This window comes from Prionailurus bengalensis, chromosome C1 (assembly GCF_016509475.1).
Source record: "Prionailurus bengalensis isolate Pbe53 chromosome C1, Fcat_Pben_1.1_paternal_pri, whole genome shotgun sequence".
NCBI lineage: Eukaryota > Metazoa > Chordata > Mammalia > Carnivora > Felidae > Prionailurus > Prionailurus bengalensis.
In genome coordinates, this window is record NC_057345.1 from 80959919 (window position 1) to 80987780 (window position 27862).

At 44.5% G+C, this 27862-nt stretch overlaps 3 protein-coding genes across 4 annotated transcripts in view; 1 reads left to right on the forward strand and 2 right to left on the reverse strand.

The window, feature by feature from the left end:
* The window catches only part of SLC44A3 (solute carrier family 44 member 3), a 110718-nt gene extending 100116 nt beyond the window's left edge, over positions 1-10602 (forward strand). The window contains exons 16-17 of one of the 2 annotated variants that reach the window (XR_006296665.1): positions 1821-1931; positions 10036-10602. The gene's annotated coding sequence lies outside the window, so the exon portion shown is untranslated. The remainder of the gene's footprint in view (positions 1-1820; positions 1932-10035) is intronic. The other variant, XR_006296666.1, reaches the window with a different exon arrangement.
* CNN3 (calponin 3) lies at positions 444-27593 on the reverse strand. The gene is made up of 7 exons (XM_043575626.1): positions 27060-27593; positions 6342-6463; positions 6077-6143; positions 5210-5347; positions 4718-4834; positions 2871-3017; positions 444-1551 (listed from the first exon to the last, which is right to left on the reverse strand). Exons 1-7 carry the CDS (start codon positions 27114-27116, stop codon positions 1210-1212), a joined length of 990 nt encoding a protein of 329 aa, XP_043431561.1. The 5' UTR covers positions 27117-27593; the 3' UTR covers positions 444-1209.
* On the reverse strand, positions 13392-17473 carry LOC122480805 (40S ribosomal protein S7-like). Its single transcript, XM_043575627.1, has one exon. It carries the CDS (start codon positions 14034-14036, stop codon positions 13404-13406), a length of 633 nt encoding a protein of 210 aa, XP_043431562.1. The 5' UTR covers positions 14037-17473; the 3' UTR covers positions 13392-13403.
* Positions 27594-27862: the final 269 nt, after the last annotated feature.

The window sequence follows — 27862 nt, forward strand, 5'->3', positions numbered from 1 at the left end:
TATTGTTTGGCCATTATAATACCAGAACCATGAAAGTATATCCTATTCCAGATTCAGTAGTTCCTTATCGATGTATATCCACCTTGGGGTATGAATATAAAATACTCCCACCCCGTCCCCACCAATATTCCTGAAGATGATTTGAAGATTATTCCAAGTTGGATTTAAGGTGCTTTTGAGGCACGTGAGTCTCGATGGAGTAAGCGAGGGCCAAATAAGGGTCAAATACTGGTTTGAATCTTGGTTGTCATTTTCTGTGTACGATGGGCAGGTCCCTACAGTTTCCCAAGCCTCAGTCTCCAGCATAGAGTGCATTGTTGTGTGGATTAAGTAAAGAAATGATAAAGTATCTTATAAGACCTGGGAAAGAGGACTTTTTAAACAAAATCTGCCTTCACCTATCTGGTAGCTAGCCAGAAAATAATCAGCCTGTGGCTCATACGAATGTTCAAAAAAAATATTTATTTATAAAAAATACAACGGGATAAGTTTATGCTGAGAAATGCAGCAATAAATACAGTTGAAGGAAACAGCAACTCTACATTGATACATTGGCACAAACAGGAAGAGCACACACACCACCCAGACCTAACTGTCTGCAGGCCGATTTTGTACACGCTCCTTTAGAAACACCACTCTGAAAAGATCTTGTCGGTTTAGGTAAGAGAATGAGTACACATATAATCACAAATGCACACGGATCAGGACTTTATTTAAAAGTTAGCAAACAATACTGTAGACATTGATATGTAAATTTCTAAAATGCTGCATCTTAAATTTAGTTGGCAAAGACCACATTTAGCTCTAAGCATGACTTTAGTCTTCCACATAGAAACCAGATAACTGTAAAAAAAAAAAAAAAAAAAAGCTTCCTATTGTTTGAAAATCCCAGTCTAGTAAGTAGATTGTAAAAATGCATAGGTCTTTAATAAGAGAATTGGCTGTACAAGAGTACTCCCCTTTCACAGTATTCCTTTTTACTTCATATGTGAGTTATTGCTTCTGCTGTAGGATTTAACTGTTACAGCACTAAAAGGGAACTATTTAGGGAAGAGGCAGAAAAGGAAAAGGGAATGTACGTAAGGCAATATTTCTTTTAGGTACAATAAGCATAATAGTGTTTTAGGAAGACAAGATAAAAATTACTCAAGGCTAGCTTGGTTCTCACTGAATAAAAACGGGCTAAATACTGAGCTCCTCTGTGTAAATCTAATAATCAATGCCTTGGTCGCCATATTGGTAATCTCTGGGGTAGTCATCTTGGTACTCTCCATGATATTCATCTGGGTATTCTGCCTGATAATCACTATCACTAATTTCAGATCCATTTGTTCCCGTTCCTTGGCTTCCATTGTGAATGACAGGTTCTGTGGGAGCGGCACAGTATTTCGGATCATATACTTGCCGCCCAAGCCCATACACACTCATTCCTTTCTGGGAAGCAACTTTGTTGGTTCCCATCTGTAGAGAAATTGTCGAGTTGTCCACCGGTTGTAATGTTAGCTTCTGATCGTAGATGTCTCTTCTGGTACCTGGTGCTAACATCCCCGCCTGGTATTAGAACATAGTATAAAAGTGAAAACAGCAGCTAAAATCTATTCTGCTGAACATTTTCTAAGTTAGGAAATTCACATTGTGAACGCTAATGTAATAATAACTTCATTTCAGGGGTAAAGCTAGCTTACCAAATAGTCCTGATGCTGAATCTTTAAGTACCAATACTCACTGGCTTTCAAACTAGGTCAGCCCTTCCTTCAAATCCTTGCTCTGCTATAAAACTGCTAGGTGGCCTCTAAACAAGCTAATACTTTTGGTTTTAGGTTTCTCATGTGCAAAATGGAGAAAATACCACCTACTTTGGATTTAGGAGAGGATTCAACATAAGCAATGTAAAAAGCACAGCGTAATGTGGGCACCCTGGAGAGTTACATGTGAGTACCTATTATGACCACATACACTCTCCAGGCCATCCATTTCAGAAGCTCATCACACATTCAGCAGAACTTATGCCGAGCAGTCCTTAAGGCCTGAAGTCTCAAAGAGCCAGCCACAAGTACAGTAACTCATTTCTCCATTTATGCCAAGCAGACAGTCCAGGTTTAACTGGTAAAAAAGGAAACTTGAATGGCTCCTATACAAGACAATGCCACATGTGGCAGGACATCTCAACTTTAGGTCACAAGGAGAAAGCTTTTTCAAACCTTATCCCCCACTCCTGTTGGATGTGAGCCCTGCCTGCTCTCCAGTGGTTATGGGAACCTCCCTATGAGGGGCTGATTATTTTTAACAAGGAAATACTTCCATCTTGCATGGTGTTAGAATGCTGGCATTCTCACCATGCTAGAGCCCCACCTAACTCCTCCTTAGAACACCAGATCATTTTACCTACCAAGTTTCAGAGGCATTAGAAGGAGCAATTTACTTGGATCTGGAGCAAGAAATAAACTTGCTATAATAAACATATCTCTTTTCTTCTGGTTAGACGGAAAGACCAGCTGTTCTGACTGCCAACACACCATACTTGTGTTCCTATAGAAAGGTCCTCTGATTCTTTTGCTTTCTCAAAAAAACCAACTTTCCTGAAGGAATGTACTTTATACCATACAAAAAATACGTCCTTTGAACTTAGTTAAGTGTGGGATGCCTGGGTGGCTCAGTTGGTTAAGCATCCAACTTCAGCTTGGCTCATGATCTCACTGTTCCTGAGTTCAAGCCCCACATCAGGCTTCCTGCTGTCAGCACAGAGCCCTATGTCCCCCCCCGCCTCGCTCCCTCTCTAAAAATTAAACATTAAAAAAAGAGTAAGTTAAGTGCTAATTTAAATGATCCTTCTCTACTCTTTGCTCCAAGTATAAAAAGGCACTGCTTACCTGGCTGGCTCCTTTGTTGGTGCCCATCTGCAGACTAATTGTGGTCTGGTCAAAAGGTTTGTCAGTTTGCATTTTGGGATCATAAAGATGCCTCCTGGTCCCATAGGCCGTCATACCTGCCTGGCTGGCGCACTTGTTGGTTCCCATCTTTGAAGTTAAAATTAGCAATGATTATCACAGGTCACCACCATATATGACAAGCAAAACTTTGTGTTCTACTAAAAAGACAGAGGGGCACAACTGACAAGTCCCTTTTTGTGCTGAGGCTAGCTAGATACAAAATCTCCATGCTTTCACAACTTTCAAGGTGCTCACTTTATTATTTTAATTTTAACGTTTTTTTAATTTATTTTTTTTGACACAGAGAGAGATGGAGCATGAACGGGGGAGGGTCAGAGAGAGAGGGAGACACAGAATCCGAAGCAGGCTCTGAGCTGTCAGCACGGAGCCTGATGCGGGGCTCGAACTCACAGACCATGAGATCATGACCTGAGCCGAAGTCGGATGCTCAACCGACTGAGCCACCCAGGCGCCCCCAAGGTGCTCACTCTAAAAAGAAAAATCTCAAACAAGGTTTTAGAGGGCAGAATTATGAATAATTACCCCTGCTCCTCTTCTCCCTACTGTCTATACAGCACAGATAACCAAATTAAGAGGTACTGCATCAGCCACTTGAAGGGACAGAGGCACTCTGACTAGGCAGCATGCTTTTCTACTCCAGGGGTTTGTGTAAAAAGTGACAGCAAATGCCAGGTGTCTTCTCTGGCACCTCAACATGGGCTTCTTTAAAGTCTCATTGAGATCACCAGCATCTTCATGGGAAAAGGACCACATTTTATTCCTCCAACTCTCATGTCACCGGAGAGAAAGAGTGAGGAATGTGAACTCAACCAAATTCAGAGGAACAAGAATTCTTTTCTCCACTGAGAATATGGCTTTAAGGCCAACCGATATACCCAGTTCTATTAGCTGGGGACACATTTCTGATGGGTCTTTTTCCTTAAAAAGGAAGGGAGGAAAAAAAAATCATTACAATCCTACCATCCAGATATTATCTGTAAACCTTTGTGTGTGTCCTTGTAGGCTTTATCTTCTCTACCTGTGTATATATTTATCAATACACATGCATGTAAATACATGTACATTCAAAAATAGGCATGTGCATCTTTAAAGTAAAATCGTGATCGCACTGACCATTGTATTTTGTAACCTGATTTGTTTTCCTTAATCTTTGAATTCTTGTGTATCATTTTTACCTTACTCTGGTTCCTTCTGTGCGGTTATAATTTAACCAACTGACTACTGTTTGGAATTTCAGGTTTCCAGTTTCTTACCAGATACGATTTTGTAGTGTACAAAAATAAATTCACCTCACATGATGCAGTGGCCGCGAGGGCACACTTCTCAGTGGTGGTTTCGTGACATTCTCCAGGGGAACGATGTGAAGGGGAAAAAAATACCTGCACCAAGTACTTCCAGTAGTGCTTGGCTGCTGTATTGTGCAAATAAATGACTTCGGCATTGAGGTTTTATAAAATTGCCTCATTTGGTCAGTATCATTTAGGAATTTATAAAACACGTTTTCTTAAAAAAATAAAGACAATGTAATTAGGGAGGAAAAGTCATTTCCTAGAGAAACAATTGTCAAGTCTGATGGCATGCCTGAGGTTTCTTCTGAAACCATCATCAACGTCTCAGGGGCTTTGAATGGACATAAATTATATAAACCACATATCCATCCCCAAAACCTACATTAGCATGGATCTCATCCATTCCTTACTTATGAGAGACACACTTTACATGGTGAGAACTGACAATACCGAATCAAGCAGTAACACGTTGCTTACCTGCAAACCAATTACACTCTGGCCAGCTTTTAATTTTCCTTCATCAAAACGTCTTGTTTGTTTTTCTGCATACTTAACTCCGATGTCAATGGTTGTATGGAATCCTTTTGTTTTAGCCTAGACAGAAATTTGCACACTAACTAAAAAGGAACACTGAAGTGGAGATTCTGCCAATAGTTTTTCACAGAAGGAACAACAAAGAAACGCTACTGTCCGTAGATGAAGGCTTCACTAGGTAATACTCAAACTGAGGGGTTGAAAAACATATTTAAGGCCAGTCAGTAATACCTGTGGCTCTGAAATGTTAAGTGTTCTGATTAAGCTCTCTTATATGAGGCAGCTGATGTCAGCAGCCTTTCCCTAAAGCTAATAATTATGGAGGAGACAGAGGCTGCTCCCCGCCTAGCCAGAACTCCCATGGGAAAGAAAAGACATAATTCATCACCAACATGGTGGGACTTTTAAAAGCAGCCATTAAAGACATATACGTACCAGACCTGCCAGAGCCACCAGTGTAGTCTGAACCTGGGTCATGTTTCCATTCTCAAAAAGATCGTTCGCTTCAAATATGTCATGTGGCTTCATGCCATAAGCTTGAATAGCCTTAATAAAGTTGCCAATATTCTCCAACTATAAAGGAAAAGAGCCATATAACTTTGGGAGCTGAACACTGACATTCACATTATCTAAACATTATAAGCCTTCGTGACTACTGTAAGATGCCAGGCAGAAAGTTACTTGGCAAGGAGTCTTGACCAGATACATACTAAGCACAGCTCTGTCTGGAAACGGAAAGAGTAAATAAAGAGTATTTTACAGTAGGTCACATAATGGTCTTTTTATTTTTACGTAGTCATTTTTTTCAGTTCTTTGAAGGCAAGATCTTCCTTAGATAGTTTTAAGAATTCTGTGATTCTGTCTGAGCTATCCAGGGCTAAAATTCTGTCAAAAGGTACAGGATTACTCACCTTAATAATTTATTATCTCAAAATATATAGTCAAAATATCCAATTTTATGTAACCACACCCATTTGTGAACTAAGACTGCCTAATATGGTGTTCTACAATCAACCATTAGTTGTTAAACTCCTTGCTTTTTCCCTTGTTTATCATTATGGTCTAGCACAAAGCCATTGTATTTCTCTGTATAAGCTGTGTCAAATCCTCTCCAAGAGTTGACAGACTAAATACAACTTCTAAGCTAAGGATCTAATAATCACAGAACTAATTCGAAGTAATTATGGAAGCAGAGTAAAAAATAAAATATAGCCATGTGCATTAATTTCTGCTAAAATGTCTACTTTAATCAAATCTTCGCTGCATAAAGAATAACCAGAGGTTGCAGGTTCAGCTGTTTACCTGAGGCCAGTTTAACGAGGACTCATTAACCTTCTTCACTGAGCCCGGCTGTAGCTTGTTTATGAGTCTGAAAAGTAAAGTACAGGTGACATTTATTGTTCATACGAAAACAAGGACTGGAATGTAAAGCTGGCTCCTTTAACATCAGTAAGAAAGCATTAAAAACATTTCTGAAATGTTAAGGCTTGACACCCTGGATTGGGAAGGAGGACAGCACGGAAGCCTTGTGGAAAGGACCAGAAGAACAGAAATGACCAAAACTTACTCGCAGAGGATTATGCCATCTTTTAAGCCCAGCTGAAAGTTGGTGCCAATGCTCATGCCTGTCACCTCTTCTATCCAGTTTCGAAGATCTTCTTCTGCCTGATGATCATACTTGGAAGCGATCTGAAATACAAGTTAACCAACTTTGGAAGAATTTTCATTAAAGCATCAAAAACTGCTGACTTCAGCTTGCTCTACTTTTCTTATCCATTAAGACCACAACTGTGACATGCAGTAAATTACACTCATTGGAATTCACTGGTAAACCTAACCAACTATTACAGCTTCAGTAACTAATAAAAAACTTTGGTTAAGGCGGTTCTTAGAGAAAATTTGTACAGGGAGAGAAGCTGGGATTGAGAAGGAGAAACTATGGATCAAAACAAAACAGATTTCCACTCATGACACACAGGAAGTGACAAGAGTTAATAGCATATTACAGTATGGCAGTCGTCATATTAAATTTCAAAGATTAAGTCATTAAACACCACATTCCCAAAAAAGAGAATGGCAGGATTCTGACACATGCACCTATTTTACACAGTGTCTTAACCTGCCAACGCATCTCAGCCAATAGTTTTGCTGCTTGCAGGGTTCTGGTGTTTCTACGCCTCTATCCAGCCAAATGCACACCATGTGCATGTGCACACACATGCACGCACTCCTTGGTACTGACCGTTGTACTGTAAGTACAACTTACACTAAGAAGCTCTGTTTATGTAGTCTATATCCTATAAGCTCACAGGAGTCACTTCTAGACCCTTAGTGTACCTAGCATACTACCTGACTTCCAAACATTTAATACAACTAAAAGAAAAATTCCTTACTTAACAGAATTCTATGATAAAGGCAATTTACAAACATAGATCCTATACTATTATACTAAAACCTACTACACACAGATTTTCAAAGATCTCTTCATAATAAGACCAGAAACCTCAATTTAAAAAAAAATAAAATTTACACAAAATATTATTAAAAACCAGTTCTCAAGCTATTCCTTGTCCTGGGAATATTAAAGAGGTCGGTCAACCAATTAAGAAGAACACAGCTGGAAAGAAGAGATTATGTGTCATTTTTCTTCTCACACAGGTGAAATGCCAGCAACATGCAGATCATGCCCAGGGGGATGGAGAGATGATGAGCTTGTAACTGACTGTTGCAGCATCTATGGAAATGGAAATGAACACAGAAACATTTGCTTTCATAAAACATGATTAGGTTTCATTACTGAAATAAATAGTTTGTTGTGGAGAGGGCCCTCAAGTTCTAGTTCCACAAGGAACCGTCTCCCGAACCCTCACCACCAAGCGGCCGGGCAGGGTTTCTGATTCACCGTCTTCACTGCGGAGGGCAGAATCATTGGATTCCACTCATTACTGTATCATTTAGAGAGAAGCAGTCCTTGATCTGCATTTTCCTCCCAAGTTAGAGAAGTGGCTCTATACCTCCCATAGGCTACTGGAGGATTTATTTGAGCTGTAGATTTACTTAGCCAGAATTCTAAATGCAAATTCAATGAGTTTACATTTTCATGTTAAAATAACTAATGCTGTGCAAGGTGTCCTGGATCAAATTTTGGCCTGGAGGTTAGTTTATAAAAGGTCAGGCACAATATAAAGCTAGTACACAATGTGTGTTAACTGCCTGCCCTCTGGTACTTCCATCCCCGCCCCCCCCCCCCCCCCAAAAACACCACATTTATTTGGATTTCCTGCCAGTCTGGGTTACTGGATGTGGGAACAGGAAAGAAGGAGGCAGTGATGATGGAAGGTGTTGCCAACGGGACACATTCACCTCTGGTGAGCAGGAAGGAGGCATTACTCCTATTACACCTCAGATACGTATTCTTACATAATGAATGTATCTCCCCCAACATAGGGGACATATCTATTTAGATAAATGGCACCTTTAGAAAATGCAATAAAAAATTTGATAGAAAAAAATTTAAGATTTTCACACTAGATTTTGGTTCTAGGTGAGTACAAAAAAAAGCTAGAAATGTGGGCGGGGTGGGGTGTGTGTGGTATGGCTGGAAAGGGACCAGCAAAGAAGAAAAGGAAAAACCAGCACTCCGTATGTGTTAGCTGTGGAAAACAATCTCCCAGTTGAATTTTTTTTCAAAAGCAAAACACTCAACTAGGAGTTGCATTTCAATGAATCTGAAGACAAACCTGGTAGGCTAGGGTGGGAGGGGTGCGGCCAGGGCTCTGAGCTGGCTCCACGCATCTTGCTATGGGCCCTAGTTCACAGTCAATCCATCTAGCTTCTGATCCATTCCTGTCTACACAAAAAGAAGGCTGAATCCAATGAGCGCACTAGGTCTCTTTCCATTCTAAATTGTCTACACAGTTTGGCCAACCAGCAAAAATTAGAGGGAAATTCGTTCTCTTAATTTTTCCAAACGTAAAAATGTAAGTAACGCTGGAGGGGCTGAGGGTGTTTTGGAGGGGGGGATGAGCCCCAATGAGACAAATTTTTATTCAACAACAAAAAAACCCCTAAAAGCATATTTATGTTTCCTTTATGCAAATGTGTCTGACAGATTCAATGCCATGCCCCAAACCACAAAGTGATTACAGATCTAACTTGAAATATCCTAGCAGAAAAGCCAGAGAGAAATTCATCTTCCCTGTGGACTGTTCTCATCAAGGGAGTGAGGAGAGAAAAATCAAGGACTGGAATTAGCTGGAATTAGGGTTCAAACCCTGACTCCACCACTGACTAGTTGCAAGCTGGAGCTCTCTGGATGGCCGACTCCATCTCCAGACTTAATGCACGGCACATGCACGAAAAAAATTCATAAGCACATCCAGGCAAAGCTCAAGACCCCAAGTGCTAATCTAAAGATGAAAAGTAGGAATGCATCCCCATCCTGTAACTGTTGCTCCTGGCCTAGGATTTTACTGTAAGTAAAGGAGCAGCAAGGATTTTTCTACTCAAATACCACTTTTTAAAATAAGTGAGCTTTCTGCGGACAGCCCAGCTAAATAGAATTCAAAATTTCAGAATATGTACTTGTGAGTTTAAAAAGAAAAAAAAAATTCCTATGAAATCATCCAGGAAAAAAAAAATCTATTTCAAATTTTCTTTTAGCTCCCGGCCTGCAGCACTGTTCCACAGGACACAGAAATCGGAAGTGCTTCCTTTAAAAGTGTATCAGAACACAACCCAAGCAAATATGGTTATATTCTTTAATTACAGAGGATATTTTTTTAACTGTTTTATATACACAACTTGTAAAATCAAGGGACTGAGAACAATTAAAAATAAAAAGGTCTGGCCAATAACACTTATTCACTATTTCTATCTAAAAAAGCTTTAATTTCTGAACATCAGGCAGAAAATGCTGACAAGAAAACTAGCTTAAAAGATTACTTAATCTCACTTCATTAATACATCATGGAAATGTCACTCTGATTTGTTTAAAAATGACTCTTCTGGGGGGCCTGGGGAGCTCAGTCGGTTGAGCGTCTAACTCTTGATTCTGGCTCAGGTCATGATCCTAGGGTCATGGGATTGAGCCTCGTGTTGGGCTTCATGCTGAGTGTGGAGCCTGCTGGAGATTGATATTCTCTCTTTCTCTCTGCCCCTCTCCCCTAGTTATGTTCTCTCTCTCTGAAATAATAAAATAATTTAAAAAAATCACTCTCCTGAGTTATTTATAAACATCATTTTCTTTACTCTTCTTCAAGATTTATTTGATTTGATCTTCCCAAGCCACTTTCACAGACCTTCTGCCTGGGTCCCTCAAGTGCACAGCAGCGTTTCCCAGAGCCCTGCCTCCTGACCCCTCTCCCGGGGAGGTGCACGTCCGGACAACTTTGGTACCATCACTGGAGAACCCCCACTGCAGGCTCCTAACTAAAGCTCACCAACATCCCCCTTGCCAAACACAATCAAAGTTGAAGCAAATGAGGACAGAAAAGCCTCTGGGGCATCTGGGCTGGAGGTGAAGAGAAAGCTCCTGCCAGTCATCCTCCTGGCCAGTCAGAGCTCTGCCAGTCCTGCTGCCACCCCCCTGGTATCTTCGGTTGCCCACCCCCGCTTCCTCTTGTGCTGGGGCTGCCGCTCAGGCCCAGTTGGCTTCAGCCTTCTGCCCTTCCCTGGGCTCGCTCCTCAGAGCTAAGAGCAACCAGTGTGGAGTCACCCTCTGGTTTAAGGGCAGCTCAATCCTTTCTAGCTGTATGACCTTTCTCCTGGATCTCTAAAATAACACTTGTTTAAAAAAAGAATAATAATAAATAAACAGTACAGAAGCATGCAGAGTGTGCATTTTCAATGGGGGTAACACGGCCCCGCAAAGGGACGACAGTGGGTTCTTGCGGTGGGAGTGAAAACAACCGTAGACCTTACGGTAACCTGTGACCCTCCCCAACAAACTCTATCCCTTTGTACTAAATCTGGTGGGAGTCAAGAGGTAATTAGGAAAAACATCTAAAAACTTTCTTTGGGGAAGCAGTGATGGAAAAAAGGTTGAGGAGCATGGAGACAGTAAAAATGCACAGGTTTCTCTTCACCTCCCTCCCCTCCCCCTGCCAAATCCTCCTCCCTTCCCAGAGGTGAGCACCTGTCTGTCTGCCACTTCTGCCATGTGCACACATACATTAGGGCGAATCAAGTATAAAGTAACACTACATCTCCCTTCACAAGCACAAGACCCAAGGGCCGACGCCTCAACAGTAAAGGGAGACACTAGACCAGACGAAAGCCTGCTCATTGCCAATAGCCAAGCCCTCCCAGCCAAGGAGGTCTGAGAAGTTCCCCGACAAAATCCCTAAAAGGGGATTCAGAGCAATGAGGGAAACGGAGCTTCAAAACCATCTCAACAAGTGACCCCAAAGTGCACTGTTTTATGCACTGTTTTATGGTGCTTCTCAGTGTAAGCAGGGAGCATTCAGCCAAAGTGCAATTTAGTAAGAAGCTGGGGGTGCACCCGTGTGAGGGGCAGTGATTATATATATAACAAGAACTGTCGGATGGCCCCGCTTACACCCAGGGATGTTCTAGAATCTTCGAAAGAATGAAGATGTGTCTTTCCCATGCACTCCTCACAATATATTCTTCTCACAGTGCTTGGTAAAACCTGGAGGCGGGCAATTCCAGATCACTAGGCTCCCTGTCTCACACCACCAAGGTAACCCAGCATTACCCCAAACCCTCTAAGTACGATCCTATTCAGTGCAGCATCCCTCTGTTTCAAGAGTTCCTGTGCCTCATGGATTCTTCCTCCAACGTCCTTCTCCATTACTCTTTCCTTCCGTCCATTATTCAAGTGGCTACTACATACCAGTTAGGTTCAAAGGCAAAGTCTCCGCCTGAAAAGCTTACATTCTAGTGGAAAGAGACAAATACCTATTAAATACAGTGTTAACACCCTTCCAAAAAAAATTGTAATCAGAAAGGGGATGTTTAAAATAAAGAAAAGATGCCTGGCTGGCATATGCCTGAAGCATATGACTCTTAATCTCGGAGTTGTGGTTTCGAGCTCCATGTTGTGTGTAGAAGTTACTTAAAAATAAAACCTTAGGGGCGCCTGGGTGGCGCAGTCGGTTAGGCGTCCGACTTCAGCCAGGTCACGATCTCGCGGTCCGGGAGTTCGAGCCCCGCGTCGGGCTCTGGGCTGATGATGGCTCAGAGCCTGGAGCCTGCTTCCGATTCTGTGTCTCCCTCTCTCTCTGCCCCTCCCCCGTTCATGCTCTGTCTCTCTCTGTCCCAAAAATAAATAAACATTGAAAAAAAAATTTATAAAAAATAAAAAAATAAAACCTTAAAATAAAGAACAGAACCCCCTGGGACTACCAAATAGATTTCCACCTGAAATACCACGATGCCTCTTCCCTTCTTTATCAACTGCTATATAAAAATATATGTCTTTCTTTTTATCTATCTATCTATCTATCTATCTAGATATCTAGATATCCTTCATGCCCAGTGCAGACCCCAACATGGGGCTTGAGCTCATGACCCTGAGATCAAGACCTGAGCTGAGCTAACAATCTAATGCTTAATTCAATGAGCCACAGGCACCCCCCGGCATCTGCCATTCTTGATACCTCATGAAGACAATGAAGAGGCTTTAACATTTTTTTTTACCTACCTTAACCTTCCCCACCCTTGGCAAATTTTTAAAGTATTAACATTGTGGATACAACAAGCTAAAGATCACATGTCTTGAAATCAAACTTTTAAAACTTCCTAAAACTGTGTTCCCAATTCTAGTGCGACCTAAGTAAATAACTTAACCCTGGTGAGGGAGGTCGTCTTCCTCCCAGGACCATTGTGAGAATGAAGCCTGCTCCACAGGTAAAGAAGGGCCCATCTCAATGCCTGACACATCAGAGTTAATGTTCTCCTTTTTTAGCGGCTTGAGCACAGAAATTACAAACTATTAACCGAACTCCACTACAAACTGTTCGCTTTATTGTCTATGATTCAAAAAGTTCCACTGGGACTCATCTGGGATACTGCCCTTTGCCACTCATCAGCATGCCCACTCCTGCATGTCTTTGCATCCCCAATTCTCGTTCTTTTTCAGATTATTGCTGATGAAAAGGATAAAGTAACTACTTTTTGAAAAACAGATTTATATCTTTAAAAAAATTTTTTTAATGTTTATTTTTGAGAGAGACAGACAGAGCATGAGTAGGGGAGGGGCAGAGAGAGAGGGAGACACAAAATCTGAAACTGGCTCCAGGCTCTGAGCTGTCAGCACAGAGCCCGGTGCGGGGCTTGAACTCACAAACTGCAAGACCATGACCTGAGCTGAAGTTGGCTGCTCAACTGACCGAGCCATCCAGGCGCCCTAAAACAGATATATATCTTAAGGGTGATAGAGGTAGGAATTCTAGAGAAAAAAATCACTTTTACGTTTGGGATAAGAAGGTCAAGGTAGATTGCATGCCTTCCTCAAGGTCACTATAGAATCTGAGACTCCTTCCACAGTCTGAACTGTGCTAAAGATCTGATGGCAAATGAGTATATTCCAGGGCTATGGAAAACCAGATCTGCCTCAGGTAAACAAGAGGGACACCTAACAGCACTTTTTTTAAATCATATTTGTTTACGACAGAAACTCTGGGAACTCAAAGTGAACATCCTTGCCAGTGAGCTTCCGATAGATGCCAGAGAAAGTTTCAACCCTGTGCTCCCCATTGTTCTGCTGTGCTTTAGCCAAATGAACCTTTATAACCTGGCTGCCATCCAGTTTCACGTGGATTCTCTTGCCCACAATTTTGCTTGGGAAAACCAAGTCCTCCAGGATCGTGTCGTGCACGCCTGTCAAAGTGCAGCTCCTGGGACACTTTTGCTTATTTTCTGTATGGCTTTTTTGAGTTGGCCGAGGCAGAATTCTCCTCTGAGCAATAAAGACAACATGCTTCCCACTGAACTTTTTCTCCAATTCACAGACGAGCCGGACTTGGATTTTCTGGAAAGATTTCAGTTGAGGAACGGGAATAAAGATGATAATAGCTTTTGGACCACCACCAACTCTAGTTTCCTTGGCTGCTGTTATATTCAGCTCCTTTAGCTGGGCTTTGAGGTCCGAGTTCATTCCCAGCTTGAGGAGAGCCTGGTATATGCCGGACATGAAGCTGTCCAGCTTCTTGTCATTGGGCCTCATGATCTTCATGCTCAAACTGAACATGGCCTTCTCCTTGGTGAGAGCGCTGGCCCAGGAAGAGCCTAAATGCATTGTAAAGCCGGGCCCTTTTCTCAGAGGTACAGCTGGACCTTCAGATCAACATGTCAGCATACGGCACCAGCACAATTTTTTCTCTCCAAATACGTATAGTCAGATAAATGCAAAGATATTATGGCTCAATGTACCAATACTATGAAACTGACAAAGTTTTTAAAATGCCCTAAGAGGAGTTAGTCCAATGCATAAAGCAAACCGCATAACTAATAAATAAGAAAATGCAGAAAAAACAGAATGTCAACTTTGCCTTCTCTAACTAGAAAAAGACCTTCAGTTTAGAATATACAATTTAGAATATATATAGTTAAAAGTTGGACTTTGAAATTTCAATTAAACAAGGTGGGAGTGAGCACAGAGGCTGGATTCCCAGAAGAATCCAGACTCAGAAAGAACGATGAACAAAGATGCATGGATTAAACAGCTCACTGATGTGAGATGCCCTGGCAAACAAAAGAACAGGAACCTGCATGAGGGCCCGCTGCTTCCTGACCCCCCACCCGAAAGGCAAGGACCTCTCTACTATAGGCTGAAGAGCCTGGCTGTCATGCTAGAGTGGACTCCTGGAGACAGAGTGTGCAGGTACCTGGGCAGAGGTGGGTAGAGAAAGCCATCCATTACCAGGAGCCAGCATACCTATGCAAGACACATCTAACATGCCTGTACTCTCCTTGGGGACAAGACAGGCTTTAGTCATCTTGTACCCCTAGAGCCCATGCCTAGCGCAAAGTAGGTATTCAACAAATGATTTTTCATCCATTGGTAGTAGTACCCAACTAGAGAAATGCCACACATTTAAAGATCTATCTTGTTTCGGAAAGACATCTGCATTTGAATACTGCTGGTTTTTACAGGCGCCACATCTCCTTGATCTACCAATCTAGTAATCTTAGATGTACCACTAGGGACATTATTTGTTTTACTTTCTCATAAAAGTCCCTATGTCCATGGCACTCCTTAGGTCCAGTTTAGTAACTCTAGAAGTAGGGCCTGGTCAGAAGCAACAACCATGCCCGCTGTGCTGATCTACGTCAAGGTAGGAGGAGCTTCCAGTGATATGTACCTTGAGGCTTAGATTTAGATCTGTTCTCTTCTGTCTTGGTAACAAATTAACAATTGGCAATCTGGAAACTATTGGACATACTTATCAAACGGATAGAAAATTAAATTAGGAGTAGCTCAAAAGAAACACAGTTCAGATTCAGAACATCCTAACTTAATAAATTATCCCAGGTATATGTAAAATCCTGCACCAAAGTTTTAGAACTAACTCGTCATGCATACTCAATAAGCTAAACAACTCTGTCTAAAAAAAGCTAACGGTCTGCACAGGTATACAATTCTTTATAAAATACTATTGCCTGTGTTATTTGCTTGATAATAACAGCTCTATGAGGTAGCCAAGGAAAGGATTACTTAAATAAAACATGTGTGAGAGGAGCATGTAAACTAGAAAACCTTATGCAATTATCATCGCCCTTACTTTATAAAGAGGGAAAACCAACTTGCCAAGCAAGGATTGGAATCCTTTGACATGGAGGTGCCTCATCTACCTCATTACAGTGATCAAAACAGAATGACTCAGTGCTTTGTAGTCAAACAAAGGAGTTAGTTAATAATCCCACTGGACTTTGGTAGGTTAAACCATATCTGTGGCATTACCGTGATGAATTCTGAGTGCTGCAGCCTAGAAGGGGACACTGACAAATGGGCGACAGTTTCTAGAAGGGGCAAACTGAATGGGGACAAGATCAGAAAAATCATACACAGCCTATAATGAGAGACTGTTCGCCAGGAATGGCTATATATAACCTAGAAGGGACTTTGGGGGCAGAAGAAGAAACAGGCTAGTACCATCTGAATATTTAGATGAAAGTCCTGTAGAAGAGGAAGTCAATCTGTTCTGAATGCCACACTGCAGGCAGACCCAAGACAAGTATGTGGCAATTCTAAGGAGACATACAATCAGCATGTAAGGATGGAGAGCACGTGAGTGCCAGCGAAGCACAGGGGGAAGGAGACCCCCAAGAAAACCTGCTGGAGAACGTTCTCTTGCTTCGGAAGGAGGGTCAGCCCTCAGTACATCAGGAGCTCCTGCTGGGGGCCCAGTTCTAGGTCTCAGATCTTGAATGCCTTTTCTAACCAGAGCGGAGTCTGTCCCTTTGAGAGACCAGGCTTTACACAACCGGTGAAGAACAGAGTTGAAATACCTCACTTTAGACACAGGCTAGATGCTGCTAGTGAAGTTTCACAGGAGTCTTAAGGATATATTAACTGTGCAAGATGCCAGGGCCTTTTTCTTCGCAGTGAAAATTAGATATGAAATTTCCATTCAAAAAGCAGGACGGGATTTCACATTTCCTCTTTTTAAAAAATTGTATGACCTACATCATGAAATAGCATATGTTGAGACACTAAGTAAAAAGGTTTTTGGTTTGATTTGCTTTAATGGGGAGTGTGAAAAAAGATGAAGTCAAAAATAAGGTTCAAACACCTTCATGACACCAAGTCCTACACAACTACCACCAAAGACGGGACAGATGCAAACTATGGCCCAGGCTTCTTATACACTGCAACAAAGAAGGAAAAAGTTACAAGACTGACAGAGTTCGTTAAAAAAATACGTTTCCACATGGCTCCCTTTTCCAGTCCTGAAGCCCAAGAAGACCCCGTGATGAGGTCACACGGCGCCCTCCACATCTCAACAATAAAGCCAACTGCACATTTTACCCAACCTAATGCTGAGAGCAGGGAGCAAGGGAAAATAAGTTCCTCTGGAAGCACATCAGCGTGCTGTGCAAAAGTCTCTTGGAGAAAAAAAAAAAAAAGCCTCTTGGAGACTATGTAATAAAGGCTTGCTATAGACATCCAGGCACAAAAACAAAATAAACCCAACTTTGCATCCCTTCCAGATGAAGGGCCCAGGGAATGAGGACAGAGAGCAGTACACAGGCTGCAAAGGGGCCTCAGCAGGACTCAGCAGAGAGCAGCAGCTGAATCAACAGTATATTCCACAGGCAGGCGTCAGCCTGGCCGGTCCCCTCCCACTGCTGCTGCCTGCACCATCAGACCCCAGTGGCTCCGGGAAAACAAGGCCAGGAGCAAAGGAACACCCTGATTTCACATGAGGAGGGGAACACAACGGTGGTAAGGAGGAGGAGAGGTCTCACCCACCTCAGTTGTTTCCCGGTCCTCTTTCTTGCTCCTTCCCAGCTTTTCACAGTGAACCTTCTTCCTTCTATTGCTTTGGTCCCACTCAAAGTGCACACCAAGGCCTTCCCCTTATTTGGTCCATCAGTGGGCACACACCACCCCCTATGTTGTCTGAAAAAGTGCCTTTTCCCCCCTTTTTTGAATGCAGTTGACACACAGTGTTACGTAGTTTCAGGTATACAGCACAGTGATCCTATTTCTCTATACATTATGCTATGCTCATCACGACAAGCACTCATCACTTTTTTTTTTTTTTAAGTATTATCTCCATCCAACGAGGGGCTCGAACTAACAACCTCGAGATCAGTCTCCTGCTCTACCGACTAAGCCACCCAGGTGACCCAATCTTTGATTAAACCTGCTGCCGGCTACAAACACCGTCCTGTTTTCTCTTTCATTTCATGACAAACCTCTCCATTTCCTCACTGAGTACTTCTTCCTAACATCTCTGGAAATTTCCTCTATGGAAGACCATCTCTCAGAAGGTCACCAGTGACCCCTCAGTAGCCAACTCCAGTGGCCTGTTTCTGCAGCACTCCGGGAAGCCCCTCCAATCCCCCTCCCTGTGGCCGCTTGTTAAAGAACTTCATCCTAGAGCTTCCGTCTCTGGTCTGCCTTCTCCTCTTCACCTTGAAAGATGCAAGTTCTCCCTGAGTTCTGGCTTCTGATTAAAACAGTTAAGAGCATGGGCTCTGGCAACTAAATGCTCTGGTTGAAATCCCAGCTCTACTGTGCTGGGACCTCCTCACCTGTAGACCAGAGATCATCAATAGCACTTAACATCAGAGAGTTGTTGGGAAGAATCAAGGATTTAATTCACGTTAATCATGAAGAAGTCAATAAATGTCAACCCTTACCCTTCTATGTGTGCTTTGCTGGCCACTCCTGTCCAGATACCATCAAGATTTCCTCCTTCAAACTCAGAACATCATACGAACAATCACTTGACACTATTTGATAGCCTTTTTTTTTTTTAATTTTTTTTTTCAACGTTTATTTATTTTTGGGACAGAGAGAGACAGAGCATGAACGGGGGAGGGGCAGAGAGAGAGGGAGACACAGAATCGGAAACAGGCTCCAGGCTCTGAGCCATCAGCCCAGAGCCTGACGCGGGGCTCGAACTCACGGACCGCGAGATCGTGACCTGGCTGAAGTCGGACGCTTAACCGACTGCGCCACCCAGGCGCCCCTTGATAGCCATTTTGATAAGAAATCATCTTGATGCTGCCTAGACTTTCTATTTTAAAAACTACGTATCATCAAATAATCTGTAAAAGAGATGCCCCTACCTCACTCTGCTGCCAACTCACACCTGAGTGGCGGGGTGACTGAGACAGTAGGCGTCAACAGATGTCAGTGACCCGTGACTTGATAATAATGAACTAAAACAAGTGACTTGAATTTTGACAAGCCTGCTCTGATATCGTTTTGGTTTACCACCAAGAGAACCACCTTCTCTTTCCCACCTTTGGTGGGAAGGATAAACTAATTTTTTTTAGAGCGTCATCTGGTACTACCTATAACACTTTTATGTATTAGGTCAACAGTTATGCGCTTTTCTACACAAGTACTTTTTAAGGAAATATCCACCAGAAGGGAGGTAATGAATAAGTAACCAGAATCTCTACAAAAGACTACAATTCAGTTCTAAAATGGTCGAATGATATTCAAAGTTGCACCAGTGGTTGGGTGGGGGGTAAGGGATACAGGATACTTTCACTACGTCACTGTCTGCACTCTTCACAACAAATATTTCAGTCACAAAATCAGAACAGAAAAAGAGAAGAGGTTCTCACAGGCAAGGAAGATGGCGCCCCAAGGTAGATGCACTGTGTCCATACAGAGATCACTTGTCCAAAAGTCATGGGCTCAGCAGGGATTTGGACCCAGGTCTGGCCCCAAAGCCTACGTCTTTTCCTCCACTAATGTTCTCCCACCCCCACCCCCCTGAACCAGCCCGACAGGAAGTGTCTATGCTGCACACTGAGCCTTTGGCAGAGGGCTGTGCTGCCAGCCAGCCAGAGGAGGGTTAGGCAGCAGGCTGGGCCTCTGCGGCTCCACATGAAGTCCTTTCCACTCCCAGAGGAGGAGAGGGCATCCAGAAGCAACCTCTACCACCATCACCGCATCAGACTGATGCACCATGAACATGCTGCAGAGTTCGAGAAAATGTTGATTCAAACCAGCCCATGGGGAATCAGCAGTCTCAAAGGGCGTTGCCAGCGTGGTTCAAAAGTTCATAAGATATTTGGCAGAGATGTCTCAGATGAGAAACACTTTAACTCCTCCACGGGCCCCTATAAAAAGGAACCTCCTACGACAGGCATGTTTTAGAAGGTGCTGTAAGACGGAATGCAGGAAAGGGTGTCAACAGAGCAGTCATGGAAAAGAAGAAAATTTAAAAATCAAGCCCAGAGGGGAAGAAAATTCAAAACGAAAGCCTGGTTGGCAAAGCACACGCCTGTGTGTATGTGTGGCCGAGATGAGGTGGGGCTGAGGGATTTCTACAACATACAGGTCTCTCAAGAAAGGTAAGGAAAAAGCAGAGACAAATGCCTCCCAGTCTTCAGAGCAGAGAATGGGCCCATTCAGGGGGAGGGATGTGGCCATACGTGAACTCTCGTGAACTCTCGAGAACGGCCCCAGAGTTCCGGCTTAGCTGCGAAGGCCAAGGACCCTGACAAGCTCACAATATGACGTTTAACCTAAGTATGATTTCTGTATTCGATCAGAACTATGATTGCTGTTGCTATTTTTGCATTCAAAGTAGAATCACATGTTTGAATTATGAGAGACTTACTACACATGGTATTGATTATTTTCTCTCCAATTTCCTCCCATGTGAAACAAAAGGAGGGAGGGAAAATTGCGATCATGAAGCACACACTCTCTCTCCCATTTGTGGAGCCTTGTGTAGCACGAAGCAGGCTGAGAGGCGGGGGATAATGAAGAAAGATCAATGTCCAAACACTTGGGAAGGGGAGAGAAACAACGAAGTCCTGGCCAGCCCTGTCTAGCCTCTCCACAGCCAGGATCCCCTGGAAACGTGTCAGCGAGGAGAGGAAAATGGCCATAAATGCTTAGGTTATGTCTCACCCGAAAGAGTCCTTCCACACCCAAAGATCTCTTTTCCCTGCACTCCTGCCTCCAATCCCCTGGCCTGCCCACTGCAGGCCACTGATGGCACTCATACCCTGAAGCTTCCTGTTGGCAGAAGGAAGATGCTGAAGAAGTTCCCTCCCTTCCTTATGGGGGAAAACTAATACTACATCTTCTGGGCCCATGGACTTCCTTCACACAGGTCTATGCGAAGCCTTCCTAAGACCATTTGACACTAAAGGCCTCCAGTGCAACCAAGATTTAAACACAAAGGGGTAGGGGCAGGCTCAGGCGGTGGAGCATGTGACTCTTGATCTCCAGGTTGTGAGCTGAAGCCCACGCTGGGTGGAGAGATTACTTAAAAAATAAAATCTTAAAAATAAATGAATAAACACAAAGAGGTAAATATGTTCATCAGTGCACTGTGGAGGAATATGAGCCCTATCTGAAAGCAAGAAATGAAAGAGGCATCTTATCTTGTTTAACAGAAATCTATCTCTTAAGAAGAAAAAGCCAAATAATAACATGGCCAGAAAGCAAAGCCTCGAGCTCTCCGAGAAGCACCTGGCTCTGGGGGCAATGTGGACACAATGAGAACAGGCTTCGAACCCCGGCATTTCACAGAGGGAGCACAGGCTACCAGGGGAAGGAGTCCTGGATAAGGACTCTAGGGGCAGATCATATTCTGGACACAGAAGTGAAATCCAGAGGTATTGTTTGGCATTGTGGTCCCCTATGTGCCAGAAGCCTCATTCAGATACAAACAGATTCCTGAATGAATGTCCAAGTCTTGGAGATAATCTCAATATCTAGAAAACAAGAGAAGCTCAGTAGAACACAGGACTGAACGTAACCAGCAGAGAACCAGCCAGCAACGTGGAACAATGGCAAACATTTACATGATGTGTGCTTATGGTTCCAGGCATGATTCTAAACACTTTACAAGGACTGTCTATTTTACTTCTCCCAACAACCCTATGAAGGCAGGTATTTCCATATCCTTATTTTGCAGATGAAACACAGGTTATTTGCCCAGAGTCGCAGAGTAAGGGGCAGAAACAAGATTCAAACGCAGTCTCCGTAGTCCACGGTCTTAGGCACGAGAATCTACTTTCTCACTGACAAGAACCAGGTATCTTCAAGTTCACAAGGATTCCCACAGTCATATGTTTTTATAAAATCTGCCAGGTATTTTTGTATTTCTGGGAATGACTGACATGTTCCACCCTCCCACACTGCATATGCTTCAGGCCCCACAACCAGGATCTACTCTGGGCTCAAGAAATCCTTAACAAAAACCTGAGCACAAGGATGTGTGAATAACAGCTAAAAGCCCAGTATGGCCAGGAGTTTAGGGTTAGGAAGAACCAACACACACAGAATATATGCTGTAGGAGGCTAATGCCTAGAACAAAATGAAACTTGCCAAAAAACTCTAAGGACGAGCCCTCTCCCACCACCTAGTCATACTGAGAGAGTAAGTTAAGCATTTTCTCATTCTGCTGGGTGTAATGGTATAATTGGCTAAAAACCAAAGCCACCCAATTGTGCTTCATTTTTTTCTTTTTTTAATGTCACAGATAATAGTGATCGGTTCATAAAACACTTTTAGGTGAAAATACTCACTAACCCCCACGATCCGAACCTGGAAGGGAAACGGTACAGGGGGAAGGATGCACCTCTGGTTGATGACAGTACTTGTGACATCTTCCTCATCAAGTTTTTTGTTTTTTTTTTTTTTAACGTAAACTCTACACCCAACATGGGGCTCCAACTCACAACCCTGAGATCAGTCAAGAGTCACATGTTCTACCACCAACTGAGCCAGCCAGGCACCCCATCAGGCTTATTTCTGAAATCTAAAGGAGTGGATAGAGACAGACAAACAGTACAATTTCCACAAAGGAAAGAGTGTAAAAAGCTGTGGGTCACAGCACAGTGAACTTGATAATGATCTTCATTAAAATTCCAGAGTAAATATGTCTCAGCATTTTAGAGAAGAAACATGGTACCCCTTCTCAATTTAGCAAATGTATTTGCTTAAACTGTTTTGGTCCAGAGAGGGGGAGGAAAAAAAGAGGGCAGGTAAACCACAATGGCATCTCCCACCCAGGAGGCCAGATCCACTGAGTGACCACTTTGCAGTGGTCTTTGGGAGATGCAGGTATCCCACAGAGCCTTACAGAGGGGCCTTCTACTGTTCCTCCCTAATCTGGGAGTCTAAGAAAGAGCCTCAGCAAAAGCACAGGAATTATCTTGCTAATAAGTTTTCCAGTATAACATTAATAAAACAAACTGAAGAAAAGCAATCTGTGAAAATCACCTTGTCCTTCCAAATTATCACATTGCACTACAGAATTCTATTGCGAAGAGTAATAGGGTTAACTTCCAATTTTTAAAGATGGTAAAATCTACTCCTGATGGATAAATTCATTAAATCAACAAATACTTATTAAGCATCAACTATATCCCAAGTTGTATTCTGAAATACAGATCTTGACGTAGCTCATCAATGAATAAGACTGGAACCCCTATGGCTGGTGGAAAGAGACCATAAAGAAAAGCTTTGAATTAAAAGCCTATGTCTGGGGAATTAAAAGCCTATGTCTGGGGACGCCTGGCTGGCTCAGTCAATAGAGCATGCGACTCTTGATCTCAGGGTTGTGAGTTCAAGCCCTACGTTGGTTGTGGAACAACAAACTAAAGCTAGACCCAGCTACATTTTTACCATGATTCCGGTGCTCTACCAGGCAGACCACCTTAGGGTGCAATCTGCGGCTGGAGTCCACAATCACCTGGGGTTAATGTGATCGGGAACACTCTTAGAGCAACTGCTGGTCCAAAGGCAGGCTGGCGGGCAGGCCTCGCGGGACATTTGGTCCTATTTGTTACTATATGATTGTTTAACTTACTCTTCAGTGATTTACAATTTTAGTAGTAAGTCTTCCAACATGATTTTTAACCGTTGAGGTCTACCATTGTTGCAACCAAGAAGATTCCGCAAGAAGCTATTTTGCTCAAACCATACATTCCAGGTGAGAAAACTGTGAGAACGCTCATTCCAGTTCCCATTCTTCTTAATATTTCAGAGAGACGACCCCCCTCAAAGATACGGAGGTAATTTCAGCTCCACCCACTCCCTCCACAACTGATTTCCTCCACCTTCCCTGGGACCTATAAGCTCCCCACAGCATTTGCTGTGAGCCCAGGGAGGGTATGCTTCCCTGCATCCTCAGCTTTACAAGGAGGTCTACTGGCTCCAACATCTTGTTCAGAGCCAAGCGTCAGGAAATGCTGTGCTTTCCTTAAGGACCCGTCATGTTTTCTCACAGCTTAAAAGGCACAAAACTGTTTTCCTTTTCATTTTGGTCCCCAAAATGCAGTGGGGGGTCTGGCTCAACCTTACTCCGTTCTTTCTTCCTTTCTATTTCTTTCTTTCTGTTTCTTTCTTTTCAGGACCTTACTACTTTATGAGTGTTTCCATGTCCCACAGAATTATCTACACCAGCTTCCGTGTTATCTGTATTATCCCTGACCCTACTATTCTATTAAGATCTTTGCAGATTGCAAGTTATTGACCCTTTTGTTGTTTAAAGATGCAGTTCACAGTCCATGCTGAAAGATTCTACTTTTTTAGGCTGTTTTCAAACTTTTGCCATTAAAAAAAAAAAAAGTAAGTCTGATATGTTTTGCCATGTATTATCTATCATCTTGTCAAATAAATATCTTAAGTTTACAGATTTTTCCCCTGCACTTTTACTAATTAAAAGTACTTAAGATCAAAGATTTCCTCAATTCATTGACGAACTGCTTTCACAGCTGGAATATAAAAAGACCAAAGGCTTATTTAATAGAAATGGAATACTTACAGAGTCAGTGACAAGTCTAAGAAATAGAATATCGATACTAATTTTCAATTACTAAGAACTAATAGCTACAACATAGTCACCGAGTACGTACTACAAGCAGACACATCTCACCGTAGTGTTTAGGGTTGGTAACTATAATTTCCCCCATTTTACTGATTAGGAAACTGGGACAGAGATATATCCATGAACTTGCCCAACATCATACAAGGCAGAGTGACAGAGGGAGGACTAGAACCCATGTCTGCTTGAATCCAAGGTCTGTTCCACACTGCTTCCTGAGGACGTTTGTACTTTTTCCACTTTGTTAAATGAAGTTTTAAGAGGCGGGAAAAACACACCTTACATTTAAGCAACATATCAGTTATGCAATACATAAAGAAAACAGAGGAAGAAATCAAAAAGTGTCCAAACCAAGCAGTGTCAAAGTTCATGTTCCATATACCCACTCCTCTGTTGGCACTGTGTCCACAGCTGAAATGCAGTATCTCATACAAAAGCCTTACCAAACATGGATATTTGATTTCCAAGCCCAGAGCAGATGAAAACAGCATTGGATGAGTAATTACAATGTCAAGAAGTGACAGGTGGACAGCAAAAGTGGGGAGGGTGGGCAGACAACAGTGACTGGTAGTAGAATATCCCTAACTACTTCACTAAGATATCACTTTGAGAGTTTACATTCTTAGAATATTCCAACTCTCTTCTGTGATCTTGAGCAAATCACACCCTTTCTGAGCTTTGGCATCCTGACCTATAAACGATGTTGGATAGCCCCAGCAATCTCTCCCACCTCGAGGGGCTGCTGTGCTGTTAAGATCAAAAGACTTCCTATGAAAGGGTACTGTATGAAGGGCCCATATAAATGAATGGGGTAGTTAAAATATGCCTTGTGTGCTTAAAGGAATAAACCCGCAGTTATAGAAACTCGAAGCTATAACTTTCCAAAGGCTCTGAAAACTGAGGTTTTACTGTTTTTAAAAATGTACAATTACAGTGACCTAGCCAGTGTGTGCAATTCCTTCAGTCTGCTCAATAAAAAGGAGGAAAAGGGCAGAAGCTGCTTCATTAGTCAGCAAAAAGAAATTAATACGAATATGAACATCCAAGAAAAATAAGTCACTTGAAGGACTGCCAAAGTTATCAGGACCTCATTTACAATGCAAAAGGTAGAGACTCAACCGTTCAACCGTCCCCAGCCAAGAATCACAAGGGCGAATTAAAATTAATGTGTACACGCCAGGCCAGGGTATCACATCCAACAGTTTGGACGTGCGGATTCCTCTGAAAGGATTCCTAAAGCTCCATTTGTAAACCCTGGAAAGAACCGAACAATCAGACACAAACCATTTCTCTGTCCTCTTAAAAAAAATGTTCAGGAAACTATTTTCGAATAAGGGCAACGCACTAGACAAAGTAAAGAACCCAAACGTTCCAATGTTGGATTCGTAGGTTAAAATCAACTCTTTCCCTCAAAGACTGTTCAGAATTTATTAACTGAATCAGGATGCGCAGGCTGTAACGGGGGGGAGAAGAGCTATAACTCTCCCTTGGGGTTTGACAACGGCGCGCTTCATTGCCTCTATATAATTCACTCCACACCGCGTGCACCCTCAACACTGGGATGTTGCAGCTTTGACAATGCCAGCGTATTCTACCAGCGGTCGGACGGTGCGGTGGCAATCCTGACGTGCTTCGGCTCCCGGGAGGTTAATGGGAATTAAACCACAGCAGCCCTCCTTTGTGGCGCTTTGGCCAGAACAGCAGAAAGGAGACAATGAGCGTTCTGTGCGCAGTTCCGCGCCGATTGGCTGCTCTCTCCCCCCAGAAACCCCTGATGTCATGGGCTTGGAATGCAGGGAGGGAGGGAGGAAGGAAGGAGAGGATTTGGGGAGGGGGGACGCCTCTCATCTCTTTCCCAGACCAAAAGTCCCAAAGATAAGCCCAATGCATTCCTAATGCTAGGCAGGGGCAAAGCTGAGAGTTTCCAAACGCAAATCACTCCACACTACAACCCGCCTCGGCAAACATACCCAAAACAAAAGCAACCCACGAAAATATCCTTGATACCGTTGAAGTCTAATGTACTACAAACTTCGGTTTTACAAAAAATCTCAACTCTACAGCAGATACCGCTTCCAAAGCGGCTCACTCAGGCTTTGTCTCTGTTTTCCGCAGCAGCAGCAGCAGTTAATTTGCCTCAAGGCACCGCAATTCGGAAACTGTGAAGCGTCCGGGGGTCCCTGGGGTCGGTGGACCGCTCAACGGCCCCCCTCCCCGGGAAGAGGCAAGGAACAATGGGGGGCCCAGTTTGGCCACGTAACCGCCCGACTCGGCTTGTGGCTGAATTCGGCCGGGGGGTTGGGGTGAGGGAAGACGCACGGTCCGGCAGCAGCCCAGGCCCGGGAGGACGGCGGGGGCTGCTTGCCGGGTCCCCAGCCGCGCCGATGGGCCCCACCTAAGGGCGAATGACCAGGCAGGAGCGCCCCCTTCCCGGAGGGGCGCGTCCTGCAGCCACGGACCGGCTCCGGTAGCTGCAGGCCGGCGCTGCGGGATTCCAGGAGCCCGGGAACCCACCGCCCGCCGCCAGTCCTGGCTCGCGGCGCTGAACAAAGCCGGGAGAGCGCGCCTGGGAGACCGGCGCTTCGAGCCCGGGGCCAGGACCGAGACGCGCGGCCACTCTCGCGCCGCCCCGACGTCTCCTCCCCGCGTAGCCGGACAGCCACCGCGCGCAGAGGAGAAGAGCGGCCCAGCGCCGCCGCAGTCCCAGGGACCCTCGGGCGGCATCTAGCCTCCCACCCCTCGCCCTGGGCGTGGCCGCCCCACCAGAGCCCGGGCGTACCTTGTTCTTGACCTCGGCAGAGAGCCCGTAGGAAGGGCCCTTGTTGAAGTGGGTCATGGTGGTTCGGGAGGCGGGAAGAGGCTGCGCTCGGGTCTGGGGGTTTCTAGTACTCGTCTTCCCCGCTCCTGGCCCCGAGGAGTGGCCGCAGCGCGAGATGCTCGGAGCTCGCTCCCCTGGGCGGCGCAGGAGACGCCCAGACGCGGCGGCGGAGCGCGGGCGGTGCCTCGGCGGCTCGGTCCGACTGGGTCCCGCAGAGCCTCCCGCTCCGCTCCCGAGTCCCCCACGAACTGCCCCCGCCTCCTGCCCCGGGCCTTCGGGGATTGGCCGACGGGCCGGACCAATGGAGAGCCGCCTCCTCCCGCCTCTCCGACGAGGGGGCGGGCCGGCCAACCGAAGGGCTAGGGGCGCTGCGCTGTCTCCCGCGCGGGTCTCGGGCCCCCGCCCTCGTCCTCACGCCACGGAGACCCGCGGCGAGGCGGCCCCTCCTCCCTGCCGGGCCGGGGCTGGGCGGCGAGGGCGGAGGCCGGCCGGCGGACTGCAGCGGCCCTCGGGCGCCTAGGGGCTTCCCAGCGGCCCAGAATGCACGTCAACTTCCAGGCATCCGCCGCTGCGCTCGGGGCTGGCCCAGGGCGGGAAGCCCACCAGCGTCTCTTTCCCGGCCCGGGGCCCCAGATACCGGGCAGGGCTCCTCCGCCCGCTGCTGGGAACACTGCGAGCAGCCTTGGAGCCCCTGTGCCAGAAAAAGGGGGGCGGGGGGGGGGCGGGCCCTCCTCTGACACCTGCTCCTTGCTCTCTACCTCGAA